General features: G+C 39.6%; 1 protein-coding gene across 1 annotated transcript; it reads left to right on the plus strand.

Annotated features, from left to right (window-relative positions):
- Window positions 1-12,648: 12,648 nt before the first annotated feature.
- Window positions 12,649-22,310, plus strand: LOC123258691. The gene is made up of 5 exons (XM_044718898.1): window positions 12,649-12,857; window positions 21,301-21,425; window positions 21,516-21,635; window positions 21,720-22,136; window positions 22,290-22,310. The coding sequence occupies exons 1-5, from the start codon at window positions 12,662-12,664 to the stop codon at window positions 22,308-22,310; spliced, it is 879 nt and encodes a 292-aa protein (XP_044574833.1). The 5' UTR covers window positions 12,649-12,661.
- Window positions 22,311-22,513: the final 203 nt, after the last annotated feature.

Raw genomic sequence — 22,513 nt, forward strand, 5'->3', positions numbered from 1 at the left:
GGGTGAACCAGGAGAACCAGAAATTTATACTCTAAACACAGAGGAGACGACCTTCGCCCTGTCAAAGAAAATGGAAAAAGAAGTTTGTGGTTACAAATTAATTCAAACAGAACACCCGAAATTGTTAATCAGGATATTAAAACCAGGGAGAACACGGAGCGAGAACGCGACCAATCGCAACGCACGATTTAGATATCTTCACATACATAAATTCAAAATTTATATACGTAGAAAACATATCAAACGTCAAATGAAAGCTCTATACAGAGACATATTGCTACACAAATGTGAAGTAGAGAGGCAAGTAATTTCAATGCACTCATGTTTTCGGGACTTAAACCAGAAGAGTTTGCCTACGCTATAAATGAAAGGGCCCAGGATATTACGCTAGTCTCGCCGGAGAAATAATATATTTAATAAAATGCGTAGCTGTGGAAGTGACATTAAGGAAGACACAGGACTGTTACCAAGAACTACCGGTAAAATATAGAAATGAGAGTTGGTTTCTAACTCCAAAGTCTAGGATGCTGATCAAAGAGGGAACGATGGTGGATTGTAATCAGCTGTTGGCAGTAGGATATGAAATAGACGGAGCATGGATTACAATGAAACCCGACTTCGAAGATACTGTCAGACCACAAACCTTGAGCCCATTAACGACACCAACTTGGAGTTATGAAGATCTGAAACATCTGGCAACGAGTGGAATATACACGGAAAAAGATCTTGAAAAATTAAGAAACAGAATAATGCTACCAGTAGAAACACCGGTAACAATAAACACCATAGTAAGAGGAGCCACCGGAAGGACAATTTCAGGAAATTCGGGAATATCCATGGCAAAGTTCATTGACGAGGCAGACATCGAAAATTTCGCGAAAAAACAGTGGGAGAAATTTTGGGGAGGATTCTTGGTATTTGGCACAGCTAGTGCTGGAGTAATCGGAGTAATCATGGTATTAAAATTCTTAAAGATAATAATCGATACGGCAGTTCATGGATATACGCTACACAGAGCCTACGGTTGGAGTCTATATCTGCTAGGAGCAATATTATCTTCCATAACTCACTTATTGTTGCATCTAGCAAAGGAGCCTCTGAGAAACAACGAGGAAGAAAAAACGAGGCGACAAAAAGGAAATCTGGAGGAAACCAGGGAAGAAGAGTTGCGATTCTAAAAGAAAAATATTTACATTAGCATTAAGCCACAATACATACACATATACACACAAATATGCATAATCGTAACACACAAAAAAAAAAAAAAAAAAAGCGGGAAAGGGTGTGAGTTGTTTATGTTTATTATTATTTCAGTGCCTTGATGGAGCCAACTCGGGGATCCTTGTCTAGGGTCATCGCTTTGGACAACAGGAGGGGATTGTACTCAGAGGATATAGGAGAGTATCGGCCATTCGCCCGCAACAAAACAATTATAACCTTTATGAACATCGAGGACGAGGAAAGGAAAATCGGAATTTTGGAAGAGAAGATAAACGAGGTAGCGAAAGAAGAATCGAGCAGCCAATACAGGGAATGGAGAGAACAGATCAGACGAATGAAGACCCGAATGCGCGATAGCATCCACCGCTGCAGTATACGGGAAGCATTTACCACCGCTGAAACCCTACAATACCATCAAGAAATCTTTAAAATCAAGGAAAATGGAGAAAAGATAAGAAGAACAGAAAAGGGCGAATGGATTATCAACCCCAATCAAGGAGGTCTAAAAATAGGAAACGGAACCACCTGGGAAAAAATAGATGCTGAAATTATACTAATGGACAAAATCACCGCTACAGCATTTTTTGTCGCTCTAGCGGCATACGAAGGTCAAGCAATTCGTGACGTATATTCGCCAACTGTTATAAAACAAGGATTAGAAGAGATTTTAGAAGAAAATAGTAACTCAGATCTACTGACGGGAACAAGCAACGACGGCATAAGGTTATTGCTGGGAATCATAGACATCGAAGTGATAATTTTTCATCAGCAAATAATTTACAAATACGTAATTCCATTAATACAGAGAACAAGTTACAGACTAATTAGGCATTATCCTTTCCCGACACAGATCATCTCAGCACCAGGATTTGGCTCGATTGTCAAGCCTACTACCCCCTTTACGGCGATCAACGATCAGGGATATATTCCGCTGACACAGGAAGAAATAAGATCATGCCAGGTGATAAAGGACGATTTTGGCTATGCAGACGGCAACCGCAAAGACAACCGATGGGACGGAAGAATGTGAAGTGGCACTGTGGAAGAAGTCACGAGATATTGATCTACGAAGTTGTGATTTAAGAGTCGTGAAGATTAAGGAAACAATTTGGACAAAATTAATGGGAATAAATGCATGGTTGTTTACAACCCAAGAAGCTGACATAGTAAAGGGCAAGTGTCAAGCGAATAAATCATTAGAATTGGAAGTGCGCGGAACGGGAGTAGTTTGGATGGCTCCTGGTTGCGAAGGAATGGCAGGAAAAAGAATATTCACAACCACACAGGAAATAACGATCGCTACGAAAATATCCGAGGAAGTTTTAACCTGGCCAAGGATAGATGAGGAATTAGAAAAATTTTCCAAGGAAATGCAAGTGGATCTAACCCACGTTCTAAAAGAAATCAGCGAAGAAAATGAAGTACAACTTCCGGAAGGTATAAAATTTCATCGAATCTGGAGAGCTATCAAGCAAAAAGGGTTGAATCAGACTGTGCATTCGGCGTCCTACGGAACAAGATCTCCATTAGTATACATCTGCGCTGCTATAGCACTTTTAAGTGCGACTGTACTTTGTGACCTAGTATGGCGTGTAATGAAGAGACGTAATCTAACGAAAAACGACACCAGTGAGGATGTTGGAAGAGATAACCCATATTGTGAGGTGGAAGATGCTATCCCGGAATCCAGTCAACCGATGGAGGTCATCATGGAAATCAGCGACAAAGCCTCCCGATCAGGAACCAGGATCAGCAACCCGGAGGTCATTGAGATGACCGATCGACCCAAGAGGATCAACTCGAGGAGTAAGCAGACAACAACGGTCGTCGACAGCTGAGACTACAGGGCAATGCGCTTTTAATTGAAGATCTGGAATCCTATTAATCCTTTCAACACACTCCCGAAATCCCACCTACCTTTTTTTTGTTACAGGGACCATCTAGGATCACCCTAAGAGGATCATATTAACATTATCCAAGGACACAAGAACCAATCAGGAAGGAGACATTACCAGAGATCTTCGCAAAACCGTTATATTGTCGGGACATAAGTATTGCAATCAACATGCATGTTAGCATATATTCATTATTGCCTATATATTCACTATTATATATATATATATATTCATTATTATTCTAGAATGTAGAGAAGTCTCTTAGGGTTCCAATTATTTAGTCTGAGCAAGAGGGTGGTACAGCAATTTAGATGAGAAAAAAAAAACGCGTTAAATAAATCGGGACTTCAAGGTAATAGATTCCTAATACCATTCAGGAGAATGGCTTTCTTTTTTTAGCCGGGGGAGCATGTGACGGGTGGGCCTACCCTCCCGTCAATATTATGATATTCTATATATATTTTCTATAAATCGATGGGCCAACTTGCCCACCTGAATTAGACACCGAATTTCCGTTGTATTTCTAGCCTGACTCTGGTTACCGAGAATCGCTGCTTGCACGTGTTGCTGAGGAGACGCTTTCTCATGGGAACCGAGCGAACAGGTACTCTAGCACAGGGAACCGCTTTCGGCGCCTTGATACCATTTTCTGCTGACTAGGGAACTTGACAATAACCACCTAGTTCCTCAAGGCGGAATAATCTGAGTTCAACCGCGGAATAATACAAGTTCCGCGCAGTGATACAGGTGTTTGGCGGCATCCGCGACCGAGGTTACATAAACCTGGGACCTTCAGGAGGAGCAGCCTCTTGTAATCAGTCAGTCGTTTAGTCTGTCCGAATCTATGTCGAGTCCGAGTTGTCTTGCATCGTGATTAATTGTCTCCTAAGACTCTCATTCTCGTTGCTGTCCCATCTCTCTCTCAGTTTTAGAATCAAAAGTATTGCATCAAATGGATTATTGTACTGGATTAGATTTGCTTTCATAAGTAGAATTAGTTTGTAAAAGAGACTCTCAGGGCCATTTCGGGCAACTCCCATGCTTTGGGGACGCCCAATAAACAATTAGTACCGTAATTCACGAGTATTCTTCATTCACTGAGCGACCCACCCTTTTATCAACATCTAAATATTTTTCAGTGAGACGCTGAGCTAGTCCGGAGGTCTGTTTACGTGACAGGTAAATAACCAGGTGTAGGCTCACACGTAACACTTTTCAAATTTTTTCATACCGTGTGTTTATAAATTTTTATAAACAAATGGATTAATTAAATATTTTAGAAAAATTTTTTGTCATCATGTGGTTAACGTAAGAAAATAGTTATTTTTTTAAAAAATTTTGTTTCTTAATAACAATATGTTATTGTTTATAAACTTTATTTTTTTTAAATCTTAATTTACATTTTTAAGTATAATAAATTATAAATATTAGAGTCATGTGGGGCAAGTTTACGCAGCGGGTAAGTGTGCGCAGGTTTCTTTTTTATGAAACCGTTGACAGTAGAGTAGGGGAACTGACGGCCTTCAGTAGTCACTACGACGTTGGACAAAAGACTAGAGTCTCGTCTGACAAGGTTACGTAGTTTCAGTAATATTGGTAAGTAAAATTTTTGGTTATAATTCTTACGATTTTTCTTAATTTTCAATTCAAATACTTTTATATTCGTGTTGCGTAAATTAGCATTGATTGTATTTAAGTATGCTCAATTGTGTATCTAGTTTTATTAATTACTCATTAAAACTTGGTAAAATGACGCAACAATACTTAATTTTATGCAACCCTTAGATCGTGGATTTTTTGGGCCATTAAAACTTAAGTTTGCTTACGAGTGTGATAAATGGTTAAGTAGCAACCCAGGACGTATCATTGGGCAAACAGAAGTAGCCCAATTAGTTAACGAGGCTTTTAAGAAAACTGTGACAGTTAGTAATGCTACTTCAGGTTTTAAAACTTCTAGAATATGGCCTATCGATAGGGAAATTTTTTCAGATGAAGATTTCACGGCAGCTTCTGTGACTGATATTAACCTTCCATCTACCTCATCAGAACAAAATATCTCGCAGAATGTCATAGCTACTTCATCAACTTCACTTTCCACGTTAGAGTCTTTGCCAAGTACTTCTAATTCGTCAATGATATCAGAACCTCTACCAAGTACATCTTCAAAATTCTGTACGCTACCAACTTCATCACACTCGAGTACTGGAAGTGATTTGGCTTTAGCTGTCGTAACTGCACCATTAGATTCTCCACCAGCTGTAGATGTACGTTTTAATGAATTCACTCCACTTTCATCAATACAACCGTTTCCAAAAGCAAAAGTACAAACTAGACGGAGAAAAGGTAAAAAATCAATAATTGCTACTGACAGCCCGTTTAAATTAGAGTTAGAAAAGAAGAGTCAGGAAGAAGAAGAAAAGATAGCCACAAAAAAGCGGTGTTTAGAATTAAAACAAGAAAAAGCTTGTAAAACTATTAAAAATTCTAAAAAAAAAACAAAGAAGATTGTTACTACCAAAGATAAGATTGTTAAAAGTAAGACTAGTCAAAAAAAGAGTCTAAAGAAAATGATTATTTTTGCGCGTTGTGTGGCGAAGAATATGTTGATCCACCTATCGAAGATTGAATCCAATGTAGCTCATGTCATAGCTGGTGGCATGAACAGTGTACTCATTATCAAACAGGTAGTTTTATATGTGATATATGTACAACTGATAACTAAGGTTTTATTATAATTCAACAAAAATGATCTCGTATTAATTTATCTCGTTACAAAAATGTTAATTACTTTTAAGCTTTGTTCTCGATATAAATTGAGATAGATATTATTTGTGAAAGTATATATTTAATATATAAACATTAAAAATAAAATAAATAATCGTAAATGTTGATAAAAAATGATATTTATATCATTAAATATAGTTTAACTATATTTAACAAGCTACCGTTTAAGTGCGTACACTTACCCGCAGTGCTGCGCACATATACCCCGATATCGGGGTAAGTGATTCTGACTACGGGTACGTTATGGGTACGCATTCTGACTAAGTTTTATTTTAATTATTTTCTAAAATTACCATTAAGTAAACTTTATTTCAAGTTATGTAATTGATAAATAAATAAAATCTTTAAATGAATAAAATTTTTTCAATTTATTTCATGCAAATATTATCATTTTATAATAATTAAAACAAAAAATGCGTACTCTTGCCCCACATGACTCTATATTTCTAAATAATAGTAGGTTGCAATATTTAGAAATAGGTTTTTCAAAAATATTTAAGTAATCTATTTCTTTATAAAAAATTTCTAAACAAATGGCATGGAAAAATTTTAAAAGTAATCTTATAATTTCTAACAAGAAATATGAAATCAATAATAGCTTAAAATTTTTAAAAATAATGATTGAAGATACATTATTTATGATGATAAGGAATAGTGGATCAAAGGAGTTAATAATAAGTAAATGATATATTCGTGGTTATAAGTGATAAATGTATTATAATATAAGTATATGTACAAGCTACACGTCCGTTCAGGACGATGTACTAGTAGGAACTAGTTACTATAGTTAAGCGGACAATTATATACGTGTGCTAATACATTCGAGAACATTCGGGAATCTACTAGCACTATGAGCCTTGCCCCTCAACACCCTCTCTCAAGGTACATAGTGCGTGCATACTAATCCAAGCTCTCACACACACTATTTACAATGCCTATATTTTTCACACATTTTCTGTGTTTACTACCACTCAGACCTTTCGTAAACATATCTGCTGGCATTCTCTCGGTACACATGTACTTAACATCTATGACTCCACACGCATACTCATTCCTTACAAAGTGATGCCTAACATCTATATGCTTCGTACGCTGGTGATATACATCGTTCTTTATCATACTAATTGCGCTCTGGTTGTCATTTAGTATTGTGACAGTCTCTGAGTCTTCCTGTATACCTAAACTAACTAATAAGCCCTTCAAGTATAATGCCTCTTTCGTAGCCTCCGCCACGGCCATATACTCTGCTTCTGTACTTGAGAGCGCCACTGTTTTCTGTTTTCGCGCCTCCCAACTAATTACAGATCCCGCCAGAATAAATCCATATCCCGTATACGACTTACGATCCATTGAGTCCCCTCCCCAGTTAGCATCTACAACAGCAAATAAAGCTAATCCGGTTTGCTCAAATTTTAACCCGTAGTCTAAGGTACCCTTCAAATACCTCAAAACCCTTTTCGCGGCTTTCCAATGATCTACATTGTAATTGGTATTGAATTGACTTAAGAAATTCACTGCGTATGCTATATCCGGTCTAGTAGTTATCGCGAGATACAACAACGCTCCGATTAAACTCTGGTACGGATACTTATTCATTTCTGACTCACTCATACATTCTGGTTTTACTAAATTGCATTTAGCCTCAATGGGTGTGTCTATCGGTTTACACTCATCCATCCCAAAACGTTTGAGTACGGCTTTGGTATACTCTCTCTGTCGCAAGAACACGCGTGACTCTTCGTCCCGCTCAAACTCTATACCTATACATGTTTTTGCTAAGCCTAAATCTTTTGTTTCGAATGACCTTGACAATAATTTCTTTATTTCACTTATCCAAGCCTCGTCATCACTCGCTAGCAAAATGTCATCAACATATATAGCAATATACATTACACTTTCACCTTTTCGGTTTACAAATAAACATTTGTCTTGTGGCACTGCATTAAATCCTAATACATTTAATCTATCTACTAACTTTCTATGCCACTCAGCCCCGGCTTGGCGCAACCCATACAGCGATTTTTTCAGAGCACAAACACTGTCACTCCCCGCCTTCAAGCCCTCTCTCCAGCGCTTCGCGGTTTCTATAATTTTTACATCGCGTACTACCTTCCCGCCTAAACCGATGGGCTCACCCGCACTTATCTTTTCGATAATCTCGCGCATACACTCGGGCACTTCCATGTATACACTTTCCCGCAAATCACCATTCAAATACGCGGTCACTATGTCCATCTAGTGAATCTTCAAGTCGTATTCCGCTGCTATCGCCGCCATGATCCTCACTGACGTTGACCTGACCACTGGTGAGAATGTTTCTGTGAAATCTTCACCTGGTCTTTGAGAACACCCTTTTGCCACTAATCTGACCTTTCTTTTGCCATCAGACTTAGTGCAAAAAACGTAGCGACTTCCAATAATTTTTCTGCCCTCGGGTCTCTTTTCGATTTCCCATGTCTTGTTTTTTATCTGGGCTAGCATTTCTTCCTCCAATGCTACCTTCCACGAGTCTGCATTTTCTGTCTTGCTCGCTTGTTGCCATGTGGTTGGATTTTCTGTCACTGTTAGATACGCGAATATCTCTTCTTCCATCGCGTCATCGTACGTTCCCTCATTCTCTTCTTCGTTAGCAGCTCCGTGGCTTTCCCCACTATTGTCACTTGGTACTGTGACGTAGACCTTTCTCGGTCTTCCCACCGAACCTGACCGAATCAACATCGGTCGCCCTCGGCCTCGCTTGCTTGGTAAATCTATCCCTTCCCAAGACTTCGTTGCCCCTCTCTTTCTCTGGGGTCTCTCTGGCATTATTGCTGGTTCGGGCCTCTCCGGCTCTTCGCTCGGCACCTCGAGTTCTTCACACGACTCTTCTATTACCTCAGTGTTTCTCTCGATCTCGAATATTTCCTTATATTCGCCCTTGAACCCAATCTGGTCGACAAACTTCACATCCCGTGTAGTTGTAACTGATCTATCCCGCGGAAAATAGATGCGATATGCCTTGGAAGTATGTGCATATCCTACAAATACCCCTGGTTTTGATCTGGAATCTAGTTTCCCGCGCTTTTGCGTCTTATCCAAGACGAAAGCCTTTGTCCCAAAGACTTGCATGTGTTTAACCGTGAGAGGTTTCCCCTTCCACACACAATACGGTATCTCTCCGTTCAACGCACTGGTCGGACATCTATTTCTGGTATAATTTGCGTTGCTTAACGCCTCGGCCCACAGGTGGGGGGGTGCCCCTGCCTGCCGCATCATACATCGTACCATTTCGACAAGTGTTCGGTTTTTTCTCTCCGCTATGCCGTTCTGTTGGGGGGTGTGCGGTGCTGTCAATCTTCTTTGAATTCCATTTCTCTGTAGACATTCGTTGAACGCTCCATTACAATACTCTTTTCCGTTATCTGATTGTAACGCCTTTATCCTTTCGCCAGTCTGGTTTTCCACCTCATTTTTGAACTCTTTGAATTTTTCTAGATTTTCAGATTTATTTTTCATCAAGTAAATTTGGCACCATCTTGACTTATCGTCGATAAAAGTGACAAAGTATCTCTTTCCTGATCCCGATGCATGCCGCATTGGTCCACATACGTCTGAATGAATTATTTCTAGTAATTTTTGAGTCCGCTGTTCACTGGTTTTTGGAAAAGGTAATCTGGTTTGTTTTTCTTGTATACACACCTCGCACTCTGACAATTTTTCACTGTCGTTTATTTCCAAACCATACACCAATTTATTTTTGGCCATGAGCTTCAGGTCTCGCTCATTCACATGCCCCAACTTCTCATGCCATTTATTTATCTCTAACTTTTCACTAGTTACGGCACTGTTCACACTGTCTCTAATGTCATTTACAAAGTATAAGTTCCCGCGTCTTTTCGCGCGCATGATCACTTCATTGTGTTTATTTACCACTACCGCTTCAGTTTTCCTGAAGGTCACTGTATGCCCGAAATCTGTGGCCCGTGCCACCGAGAGTAAATTCGTTCTCAAGTCTGGTACGTATGATACGTTCTTAAACCCAATGTCCCATTGTCTTTTACCGGTCGACACTTTCACTGAAACGTTTCCCGTTCCCAATATTTTCGTATTTTTGTCTGTTGCCAGGCTCAACTCTGCCTGCTTCGGCTTAAAATCACTAAACTTGTCTCTACTGTTACACAGATGGCTGGTTGCACCACTGTCTATACACCAACACATGCTACCACTACTACTGTACATTGCCTGTTCACTAGTACTTAACGTTGACTCATTTGCACTTCTCGCACTATTGTACTCTCTATTGTTTCTTTCTGGGCAATTCTTTGCGATGTGCCCCCTCTTATGACACCTGAAACATTCGACTTCCCGCCGAAAATTCTCATTCCGAGAACCCGACGCCTTTGGCTTTCCGCCATGTTGTCCACGTTGTCTCCTCTGGTCATACCTCGAGTACATTGCTCCTTGTGTTGGCTCGACATGTTTTTCCGCATGTCCCTCATGGTACTCCATGATTTTGACTTTTAGCCCATCCAGTGTCGGCAACTCATCGTGTGTCTCGATCGACGTCTTAAATATGTCGTAGCTCTCTGGTAAACTATTTAACAGTAAAATCACCAGCATCTCACTGGCCACTTCCAGGTTTACCTCCCTCAGTTTTTTCACTGACTCACAGAATTCTGCCACGTGTTTTCTGACGTCATCTCCTTCTGCCATCTTCGACAGAGCCAATTTTTTCAAAAGGTGCACTTTTCGCGCCGGTCCTTTTGATTCATACGTAGCTTTTATCTTGTCCCACATCTCCTTCGATGTTGACAAATCATCGTAGTTTGCTGCTTCTTCCATTCCCAGCGCAATCAGAAGATATGCCACAGCTTTTCTGTCTTTCTTGATCCACGCTGATATTAACTCTTGTCCAGTCTCTGGTTTCAGATTTTCTCCGATAATGTACTCCCACAAGTCGTGACTCATCAAAAGTCCTTTGATTTGAGCCTTCCAGGATCTATAATTCTCTGGAGTGAGAGGGTCTATTTTGACGGATAGAGCCATTTCTACGAACCACTTATTTAACCACTAAAAAAAAAAAAAAAAACGACACTATCAACTTTTTCCCGCTAGTCACAGCACAACGGTTTTCCCGCCAAAATGTCCGAGCTCCTACACCTAGTGTCTCACAGATGACGAACTCCACGCCACTGCACGCTATCGAAAAATTTATCGATGCTTTCCGCGCGTTTTTCACGTGCTTCTAAATAAATCACTTTATTTATTAATAACCACCTTTATTACTGGGTTACCTTTACCTGGGCCCATAACCTGATGATAAGGAATAGTGGATCAAAGGAGTTAATAATAAGTAAATGATATATTCGTGGTTATAAGTGATAAATGTATTATAATATAAGTATATGTACAAGCTACACGTCCGTTCAGGACGATGTACTAGTAGGAACTAGTTACTATAGTTAAGCGGACAATTATATACGTGTGCTAATACATTCGAGAACATTCGGGAATCTACTAGCACTATGAGCCTTGCCCCTCAACAATTTAAATCTTAATTTTTTTTTTTCTAATAAAAATTGGCAATTTTCTATTGAATAGCAAAAAAAAATTTTTGCCATCGACAATTTCATAATTTATGACTGTAAAAATATGTAACAAACAAAATCTTAACCAGCATTATATTATGTTATTCAATCAATAACAATAAAAAAACAGTAATATTTTGCAAATTCCTGTAAAAAATTATCTTGAATCAAAACGTTTTGAGGTTGTGATTGGACTATATTGTTAACAAGCAAACGTTGTATGTCGTGTAGCATTGGATAAAAAATTATGTATTTACGTCACAAGTGGTTCTAAAAATTTTTACTGAAGGCGCTGTGTTCGGGACGACCTGAAGATTTTTGGTAAATACAATGTTTCGCGTTTAAGCTACAGCTTAGTTGGTGAAGTTAACCTAAATTGTTTCAACAGCATTAGCAACCGTGGAAGAAAGAAAAATAGACAAAATATTATCCTTGATGAGGTACGTTAAAATAAATTTCAATGTTTGTTGTAAATAAATCCTTATTTTTTTCAAATTTCTGTAATTTGCAGACGAGTAAAAAAGTAGCTACATTAAATTGTTTATTTATTTCTGTAAATCTAAGCTAACGAATATTATCATCAACAGTTTTATTTTTATAACATGACATTAATTTATTTAACAAAAAAATTTATTCTAAAAAATTGCATTTTTTATTTTTTAAAATTTCTACGTCAATTTTTTTTTCGAATTTGTTTGCACTAATTTATTTCTTAAAAAATTTATTAAATATCTGCTACTTAAATTTTTATTTTTATAACAAAATTTTATTTGTCAGATAATAATCATAAAAAAATTGAAAAATTCAATATAAATTTAAAAACAAAAATATTTTAAAAATTGGAATAAATTAAAAAAGTTGAAAATCATTTTATTTTTTTTTAAATTCACAAACAAGTAAAAAAATAGTTATATAACATTTTTAATTAAAACAAAGGAACTTAGTTATTAATAATTCATATATTCTATAAAAATTTTATTTACCGAATAATTATTAAAAAAATCAAAGAGAAAAAAATAGTTAAAATAAATTGAAAATTTATTAAATTGATAGTCATTACAGTGGACCTGTACTTTTATTATCTGTGAACGTAATTTTTTATTCAGTAGCACTGATGAGTTGCTACAAATATTTTTAACTTTTCAACACGGTGATAATTTTTTTTTTTTTTTTATAGAAAACTTATTCATTGCAATGAGCGATCAGATTGACAAATTCTGTTTAGTGCAAAATGGTAAAGATGCATGGATTGTCGAGACAAAATTTGTTTTTAAGGCGGGGACTGATGGCAATCATGTTCCCATTGATTTAAATGAGGAGGAAGATCAGACATGTTTTGTCAAGACTGAAACCAGGCAGATTAATAATGTCATAGTTGTCGGTTCAAGCGGTACGTAATTCTTAATCATTTACTTATAGTATATGGGGTATTCCATGCAAAACCGACCACTTTTGAACTCGACCTCTTTAGATTTAGCTGAAACTTGATCATTCTTTTCTACCCTTTGAAAAATTTTTTGAGAATTTTTTTAAATTTTTTTGTCCAACCCAAAAAAAGTTTTGAATTTCCCAAAAAAATGGCTTTTTATTTTCAAATAGCCATAACTTTTTTAGACATTGACCTTTGGGTACCTTTTTTTTTTTTAAATTTTTGTTTTTGAATGAACTTTTCGAAAAAATACACAAAAAAAATTGAATATGATCAATTCTATAAAATAATCGGTTTTCTTGAACAAAAACGTTATTTTTTCAAAATTGTCAAATTTTCTGAAATAATAAAAATCTTTTTTTTTCAATTAAATAAAAAAAATATAAAAAAAATCGGCCCTGCCCGGGATGAGCGGGAATAGTTGTCAAATTGATTGAAGTTTTTTTTTAAGAAAAAAAAAATAAAAAAAAAAAGTGGCCAACTTTGAAAAAATAACGTTTTTGTTAAAAAAAACCGATTATTTTATAGAATTGATCATATTTAATTTTTTTTGTGTATTTTTTCGAAAAGTTCATTCAAAAACAAAAATTAAAAAAAAAAAGATACCCAAAGGTCAATGTCTAAAAAAGTTATGGCTATTAGAAAATAAAAGAGCCAATTTTTTGGAAAATTCAAAACTTTTTTGGGTTGGATAAAAAAATTTGAAAAAATTCTCAAAAATGTTTTTCAAAGGGTAGAAAAGAATGATAAAGTTTCAGCTAAATCTAAAGGGATCGAGTTCAAAAGTGGTCGATTTGGCATGGAATTCCCCATATGTAGTGACAGTATATTAAATTATATTTCAAATATGCATACAAGTTAATTAAAATTTTTTTAACTTCCCGCTAAAAATCTCAGATTTTCAAAAATTGGGAAGTTATTGTTTTTACCCCGTTTGGCAAAAATCGAGTTTTCATCAGATCTCGACGTTTGAAGGTCACAGGAAGCTTCCCTGACTACCCCCGCGATGTTGTCACTATGTCTGTATGTATGTATGTGTGTGTGTGTGTGTGTGTGTGTGTGTGTGTGTGACTATGTGACTCGCTTATAACTTTTGAACGGTTGAACCGATTTCATCGCGGTTGGTGCCATTCGAAAGGGCTACGCTAAACTTAGATTTCCTGAGAATTTGAACCGATTCGGACCGATAGATTTTAAGAAATCTTGAAAAATCTTAAAAAAAATAAGAAAAAAATCATTTTTGAAAGTAGTTTTTTTGGAATATCTTTTAAACGGCTCTATCGATCAACTTCAAAAACTAATCCGCCCTTAAGCTTGAAAAACCACGCCGATCGGCGTCAACCCGATCAAAATCGGTTGATTCGTTCGAGAGATAGCGTGAACGAAAGAAAACCGAAAAAAACCGAAAAAAGTGTTTTTTTCACATAACTTCGTCATTTCTTCTCGGATCACTTTTGATGACATAGCATAATTTATAGAGCTTAAAAAACCGCGTCGATTGCCGCCAAAAACGTAGAAATCGGTTAATTAGTTCAAAAGATATCGTCAATAAAAGATTTGAAAACAAGTGTTTTTTTAAAATCACTGCGACATTTTTAACTTCCCACTAACAAAATCGAAGATTTTCAAAAATTAGGAAGTTATTGTTTTCACCCTGTTTTGAAAAAATCGAGTTTTCATCAGATCTCGACGTTTTAAGGTCATAGGAAGCTTCCCTGACTACCCTCGCGATGTTGTCACTGTGTCTATATATATATATATATATATATATATATATATATATATATATATATATATATATATATATATGTGTGTGTGTGTGTGTGTGTGTGTGTGTGTGTGTGTGTGTGTGTGTGTGTGTGTTTTTTAGGGGGGGGAATCCTTTTTACGGATTCTAGGCATAGCTGTTTGGCCTGGATATGTGGCGACTCGACGCAGCGTCATACTAACTCGACACTAACGCCCCTACCCACTAAATCCTAAACCCCTTTCTCTTCTATCCTCTAATCCCCCATGGTACCGCCGTAAGGCATTTCTTCGCGGGGGGAGGAATTAGCTGCCGCTCTTCCTTCTGGTGGCTAAGATGTTTTTTATTTCTATCTCCCTTCTAGTTTCTGTTTTCTGCTCTTTTTCTCTCGATGGACCGCAACTCTGTAAGCACTTCAGTGGCAAAGGTGCTCGTGGCGTTCCAGACAGCTTCTGATGACAGCATTTCTTCTACTATTGTCTCCGGTTGAATTCTCTTTTTTAGAATCTTCTCTAATTCATCGCGCTGTTGGTTAAAACGAGGACATGCAAAGATCACGTGCTCCACGTCTTCAGCGACACCTGGGCAGGATGGGCACTCCGGAGAATCGTCGTGCTTAAAGCGGTGAAGATAGGCTCGGAAGCAGCCGTGTCCTGACAACATCTGCGTAAGGTAGTAGTTAACCTCTCCATGACTCCGGTTCAACCAGTCGTCGATCCTCGGTATAAGACGATACGTCCATCTTCCTTTTTTCTGCAGCGTCCCACTGGAGCTGCCATCGGTCGAAGCTGTTTTGCCGTTCTTCAGTTCTGAGCTCTTCAGCGCTTAGTGTAGTTGACCTTTTACGATGATAAAGGTTCCGTCTTTCCTCAGCGAGGACTCTGAGAGGCAGAGTTCCGGAAATAACGCACACTGCTTCCTCGGATATTGTGCGGAAGGCGCTGGCGACTCTTAAGGCACACCGTCGGTATACTGGTCCAGCCTTCCTCCATGATTCTTGCATCTCGAGAGCGTTGGTCCAAATAGATATACCATATGTAAGCACCGATGTGACTACAGATGATAACAGTACCCTTCTGCTCTGCTTTGGCCCTCCGATGTTCGGCATCAGTCGTGCTAGACTTGTTCCCACTGCTGACGCCTTGGCACTGACGTGTTCTACCTGCTGCTTAAAGTTGAGTCGGGCATCAAGCATCACTCCTAAATATCGAATATAAGGTTGTGATGTGATTTCTTGTTCGGCGACTTTCAGCTTAATTGTCTCTACCACTTTCCTGCTGGTAATAAGCACTGCCTCAGTTTTGTGTTGCGCCAGTTGCAGGTTCACTGCGTCCATCCACCGGTTAACGCGCTCGAAAGTGAGATCGAACACATGGTTTATCTCGTCAAGATGTTTGGCAACGATCACTACGGCTACGTCGTCTGCATATGTTACGAGTTTGACGTTTCTTGGCGGAGTTAGTCTTAATAGGCCGTCATACATAATATTCCACAGGAGCGGGCCTAGAACTGAACCTTGTGGTACACCTCCAGAAATAGCATACTCCCTTGGACCGTTCTTCGTGTCATACTTCAGGACCCTGTTTTCAAAGTAGCTTGCTACGATCTTAAGAAGGTATTCTGGTACATTCTTCTCTTGGAGGGCCTGCATGATGCATTCCCAATTGGCGGAGTTGAAGGCATTTCTGATGTCTAGGGTCGCCACCAGGCAATACTTCTTCGTTCCACCCTTCCATCTGGTTCCTGCGATTGCTTCCTTGGCCGTATCAACAACCAGTTTGATTGCGTCCAGGGTTGATCGTCCTTTCCGGAATCCATACTGATTGTCTGCCAGGAGTGGGTCGACTACTGCTTCAATTCTCTGGTGAATTATGCGTTCGAATATCTTACCCGCTGTATCTAGCATGCAAAGTGGGCGGTAAGATGACGGTTCATCCGGTGGCTTTTTCCCTTTAGGAAGCAGCACTAACCGTTGCTGTTTCCACTTTCGAGGAAAAATCCCTTCTTTGAGGCAGGTGTTGTAAACATCCAGGAATAATGCCGGTGCTGCCTTTATAGCTGTTTTTAAGGCAATGTTAGGGATTCCGTCTAATCCCGGTGCTTTATTATTCCCTACGCGGTTGCAAGCCTCCGTCAGTTCTTCTTCCGTGACAGTTGGAATGTCCTCCAGTTCTCCTTGAGCTAGCTGGTAGTGAAGCTCGCGTTGCTGCGGAAACAGCGCGGTAACGATTCTCTGCAGAAGTTGTGGGCATGTGGGTGCCGGCATTTGTTTGACTTTTAGGTGATTCATGACCACCTTGTACGGCCTACCCCACAGGTCTTTGTCCACCTCGTTGATGAGCTCTTTCCAGCATTGCCTCTTACTATCCTTGATGGCTTTGTTCAGTAATCGACGGGCTTTTTTGTACTCTGCGACCAGCTCCGCAGAGATTGGGTCGTCGATAGCCACGCTGGGATATTCTCCTTTTCTTTAGACACTCTTTCCGAAGAACGCTGATGTGGTCGTTCCACCAGTGTACTGCCGGGCGTTGGCTTATGCTGCATTTCCGGACCATACTTGCGTCACAGGCCTGGACAACTCTTTTCATCAGGTCCTTGGTCATTTCTTCTGCGGGTCCAGTAGTAATCGGTTCACTATTCAGGGCTATTATCAATGTGCTTGTGTCAAAAGACTTCACTTTCCATCCAATGGTATTGAGTGACTTGATTGGTCTTCTTGTATTCCGGTCATGTAATATTTCCCAGAGAATTGCCTTGTGGTCGCTGGCTGTGTAGATATCCATCACCTTCCAGTCGTATTTCCCACTGATGAGGCTGCTGCTGACGAAAGTGAGATCTACAATAGAGCTTGCTTCCCCTTTAGTATAGGTTGGCGTATCACCACTGTTGAGCTGGACTACATCTAGTGTAGAGAAAGCTTCGAGGAGTGCTTTTCCTCGCGCATTTGTCTGCTTGCTGCCCCAGTCTACTGCCCAGGAGTTGAAGTCACCGGCAATCGCGACCGGATAATGCTGCTTGGCGTCCTCGGTCAGTTTGTCCAAGAATTCAGTGAATTCAACAATGGATAGGCTGGGTGGTGCATAACAGCTGTAGAAACGGATGCCGTTAACTGTTGCTGCTACAAAGCCGGCATTATCATTGTTAACTACACTCTGGAAGGGATGCTTACCACAAGACCAGATGACAGCCTTGGTGGTGCTGTCAGATTCCCAAGGCTGGGTATTCAGGTATCTATATGGCTCTGCTATCATTACTAAGTCTAACTCTAGTTCTCTTGCTGTTTGCATAAGCAGATCATGTGCAGCTTCGCAATGGTTTAGGTTTAGCTGCAATATCTTCATGTCTGTTTGTTTGTTATCTTCTGGAGTGCCTCTTTAAATACTGGGCACCTGGATGCGCCGGCATGATGAGCCGAGTTCTCCGCACTTTGATCCGCGCATAATACACATTTCGCTGGGTTGTTGCATTCAGCAATCTTGTGTCCCTCTTGTCCGCACCTAATACATAGCTTAGACCGATCCACATTGCTCTTGCACTGGGATCCAAGATGTCCAAAGTGCCAGCACTTGAAACATTGGATTGGTCTCCTCGTAGCTCTGATTCGGCAGTTGGTCCAGCCGATCCGGACTTTACCGCTTCCTGCCAATATCTTGCGCGCTGCAGCTGCTGGTAGTGTCACAACAGCTGTCTGAGTACCTCTGTAGGCCTTATGAATCTTAATTGTCCCTAGTGGTATCTCGCAGGTTTCTCCGATTTCCGTTTGCAATGCAGCCTGAATATCCTCCTTGGTTGTGGTACCGTCAAGATCTCGGATTTCGACGTCTTCCTGTGGCCCTTTGCAGATTACCTTCGCGTCTTCTTGGAGGATGTCCGCGATGGTCTTCTGTAAGGCTTGGCCTCGGTCAGCGCTCTTCCTCGAAAGCGTAATCAGCAAGCTCCCGGTCCTAGTTCTTTGGATCTTATCCACTGTAGTACGGACCTGTTCGTCAGGGACGTCCTGCTTTATTCGCTTCAGAATTTCAGCATACTTTGCCGTCTCTGCGGGGCGGATGATCAGTGCGTCCGGCCTAATCCGTTTGCGCGGTTCTTTCCGATTAGGCTCTGGCCTGGACTCTTCCGGCGGTTGCTTCTGGAGCTTTTCTACTGCTTGCTCTCTCTTGGACTTCCTTGACTGGACTTTTGCCATTCATTCACCTCCTTTTTCCGCCGTTCTGTGTTACCGCGTTTTCGGGGGACTTGGTTTAAGGTCCTTCTTCTTCTTAGTACGGCTGGTCATTGAGTCTGGGGAATTTCGTTCTTTCCTTTTCCCAGGCCTGATTTCAGTTCCAGTTTCCTCTCCGTCTCCGACAACTGACTCGACGTCACCCTCGCCACCTGTGTCCATCTCCTCGACAAACGTGTCGGCTTTTGCTGGTGGAACCGCTGTCACACTCGTCTTCATCACGATATTACCGTGTTGTTGTTGGATTTCCTGCCATTCTTGGTCCAGTTTTTTGAACCTTCTCAGGGCACTGCAGATGTTCGTCGACTTCGACTTGATCTCCTTGTGGACATTTTGCTTGGTTTGGAGAAAGTCCTGCAGTCCACAGACTAGCTTCTCCAGATGTGCCAGCGCATCTGTCCTCTTCATCTTTGCACTAAGTAGCAGTGCGTCTTGCTGGGCATGAGGCCCGTTTTCACTCTTGTTTGTTTCCTGTGCATTACTCATACTTTTTAATTTACCAGCGCATCGTACGGAGTGGAGCGGGTTGCCATAACTAGGAACGGGTGTACCCTCGGAGATAGTACTCCTACCCCAGTTCCCTGAGGCCTAGCCGACACTTAGCCAGTCCCGGAATACACGGACGGACTAGACTCGCTCGGAGCGGTGAAGATTCCGATCTCTAACACTCACTGCGTACTTCCTGATCAAGGCCCGAAGTGGCTGGCTCCTGATCCACTGCTGCAACTTACACCTCGGTAGAGCAAGCTCACATCAGCCGTGGCCTGCATCGTCGGAAACTACGATACAGGTTCCGGTCACTCCCAGTGGGTCACAGCAGAGAACGATCGTCTTGTTAGGTCAGTTAGTGCGACCAACCCATTAAAGGGGAGTTTTGTCCACGGGAGCGTATTTTGTTTGGTTATTTTGCTTGGCTCCTACCCGCTGTACCTCATCAACTAAGAGATTAAGTGTCATCCAAGGACAGCGAGCGTTCTCCCATCCGCTCGGGGAGACGCGCCCGGTAGCAGTATCTCTTCTGCCCCGAGTGTGTGTGTGTGTGTGTGTGTGTGTGTGTGTGTGTGTGTGTGTGTGTGTGTGTGTGTGTGTGTGTGTGCGTGTGTGTGTGTGTGTGTGTGTGTGTGTGTGTGTGTGTGTGTGTGTGTGTGTGTGTGTGTGTGTGTGTGTGTGTGTGTGTGTGTGTGTGTGTGTGTGTGTGTGTAGTCGTTAAAAGAATTTCAATAGAAAATAGCAATATATGTATATTATCCGATCAAAAATTAATTTAGAAAAAATGAAAATAAAAAGAGCTAAATAAAATTTACAAATTAAAAAATCTATGTAATTAAGTATTGATTAATTATAAGAACATAAAATCAAAATATTACACATACATATAGAGCAAATATACTCTCAATAGTTGGATCTTTTTTCAACACTACCTTTTTGATAAATATTCTTCCACCAAAATTTAAATCTATGTATTAATTAAAAATTCAATAATTTATTTTTAACTTCCCGCTACGAAAATCGAAGATTTTCAAAAATCGGGAAGTTATTGTTTTCACCCCGTTTTGCAAAAACCGAGTTTTCATCAGATCTCGACGTTTGAAGGTCACAGGAAGCTTCCCTGACTATCCCCGCGAGGTTGTCACGGCGTCTGTATGTGTGTGTGTGTGTGTGTGTGTGTGTGTGTGTGTGTGTGTGTGTGTGTGTGTGTGTGTGTGTGTGTGTGTGTGAAAGTATGTGAACCGCTTATAACTTTTGAACGACTTGACCGATTTCATCGCGGTTGGTGCCATTCGAAAGGGCTTGACCAAACTTAGATTTTGAAAACTATTTGGACCGATTCAGATCAATAGATTTTGAGAAATCTTCAAAAAACTGAAAATAAAAATTTTTTTCAAATGTGGTTTTTTTGGAAAACTTTTAAACGGCTCTATGGTTCAATTCTAAAAACTAATCAGCTCTTAACCTCAAAAAACCACGTCGATCGCCACCAGTCCGGTCAAAATCGGTTGATTCGTTCGAGAGATATCGTGAACGAAAGAAAACCGAAAAAAGTGTTATTTCGGAATAACTCCAAAATTCCTAGCGCGATCAATTCAAAATTTGAGATTCTTTGTGAGGCTTGAAAAACTGCGTCAAATGCTGCCAACCGCGTGAAAATCGGTTTATTCATTCAAAAGTTATTGCGGTTTAAAAATTCAAAAAATAGTGTCACCAAATCCCTATCAGACTTTTGAGCTCGAAGAGCTCAAAAGCATAGGAAAACAATCTCTTTGAGCTTGGAGAGCTCAAAATAACCCACAAATTGTATTTTTGAGCTCGAAGAGCTCAAAAACGCCATTGGTGCAATTTTAAGCGCCTAAGTATGGAATTAGCGGGAAGTTGCAGGGATGGCCTTCAGGGTCAACCGTTTTCCTAATTTTTTTATTTTCAATATGAAACTTTAGACGATGCTACAACTTTAAAAAACAATTATTTTGGTGGACCAACGAGGATACGAACATTAAAAATAACACCATATAGCCCTGGAATTCCCAATAATGGCAAAAGTCAGCAGAAGCCTACGACAAAAGTTTGTAAAATGATTAAATTCACACATTAATTATTGAGTTATTAAATGTTTTTTATAAGTGTATTTAACATTGTCTTTTTTCTTTTTTAGACGAGTCAAGCCAGTTCACAATTGAAAAAAACTCAACACTCAGCTAAACATTTCCGAGATCTCTTACCGCCTGGAAATAGAGATTCTTCCAGCGACAAAGCTGAACAAACGCATGATAACGTCAGCTCAAACTATAGAAACTAACAAATTAATAAACATTAATTTTGTTTTTTTTTGTTAATAATAACAAATAAACATTTTCAGGCAATACTAGATGGACACGATCCAGGAGACCAAGATGACGGTGATGTCAACACTACAATGGGATACGACGAAAATTCTGAGAGTAATGCGAATCCAAGAAGAAGAACTGTTCCTTCACCGCCATTACGCAACGATACTTTCGAAACAGTTCGAGGAAGATCGGCTCGATTGTCAGGAACAGGCTCATCGTCGGAAAATAACGAACGTCGGTCACGGCGAGTGAATAGTGTTATAAGACGACCATTACGTTCCAGACTAAATATGACAAAAAAAATCAAGAGCTTAGAGAGGTCAGTAAATTCATTGACAAAGACTGTCCAAAAAATATTAAAAAAAGTTGGTCAGGGAAAAGACAATGTTACGCAAGAAACGTATCCTGAGTTAGAGCAGAGAGTTATTGTAGAAGGTGAAAATGAGGTGAGTTCTCTTTTTTTTTCTTTTTCAATTTTTTTCTTTCTTTTTTTTTTTTTTTTGTTTTTTGAAGTGAAACTTCTTTAAAATCATTGTGATTTTAAACCGGATGCAACGGAAAAAACGACAGGTAAGAGACACAAATACAAAAATGTGTAGGATGAAGCCGGCAAAGAATGAGACAGAAATATACATACTATTTTATATTATCGGTCTCTCCTCTTTGTCCCATACTTCGTAGCGTCCCCACTCCCGTCTTCTAAGCATAGTCGCCTGTAATTAGTGAGCCAGAGCGAGAGAGCAAATATTGGTGTGGATGTATATTGCACACTGTTTAATACTTGCTTGTATTTGAGCATTTAACGTGTGTTAATTTTAATTAA

Source organism: Cotesia glomerata, linkage group LG1 (genome assembly GCF_020080835.1).
Source record: "Cotesia glomerata isolate CgM1 linkage group LG1, MPM_Cglom_v2.3, whole genome shotgun sequence".
Classification (NCBI taxonomy): Eukaryota; Metazoa; Arthropoda; class Insecta; order Hymenoptera; family Braconidae; genus Cotesia; species Cotesia glomerata.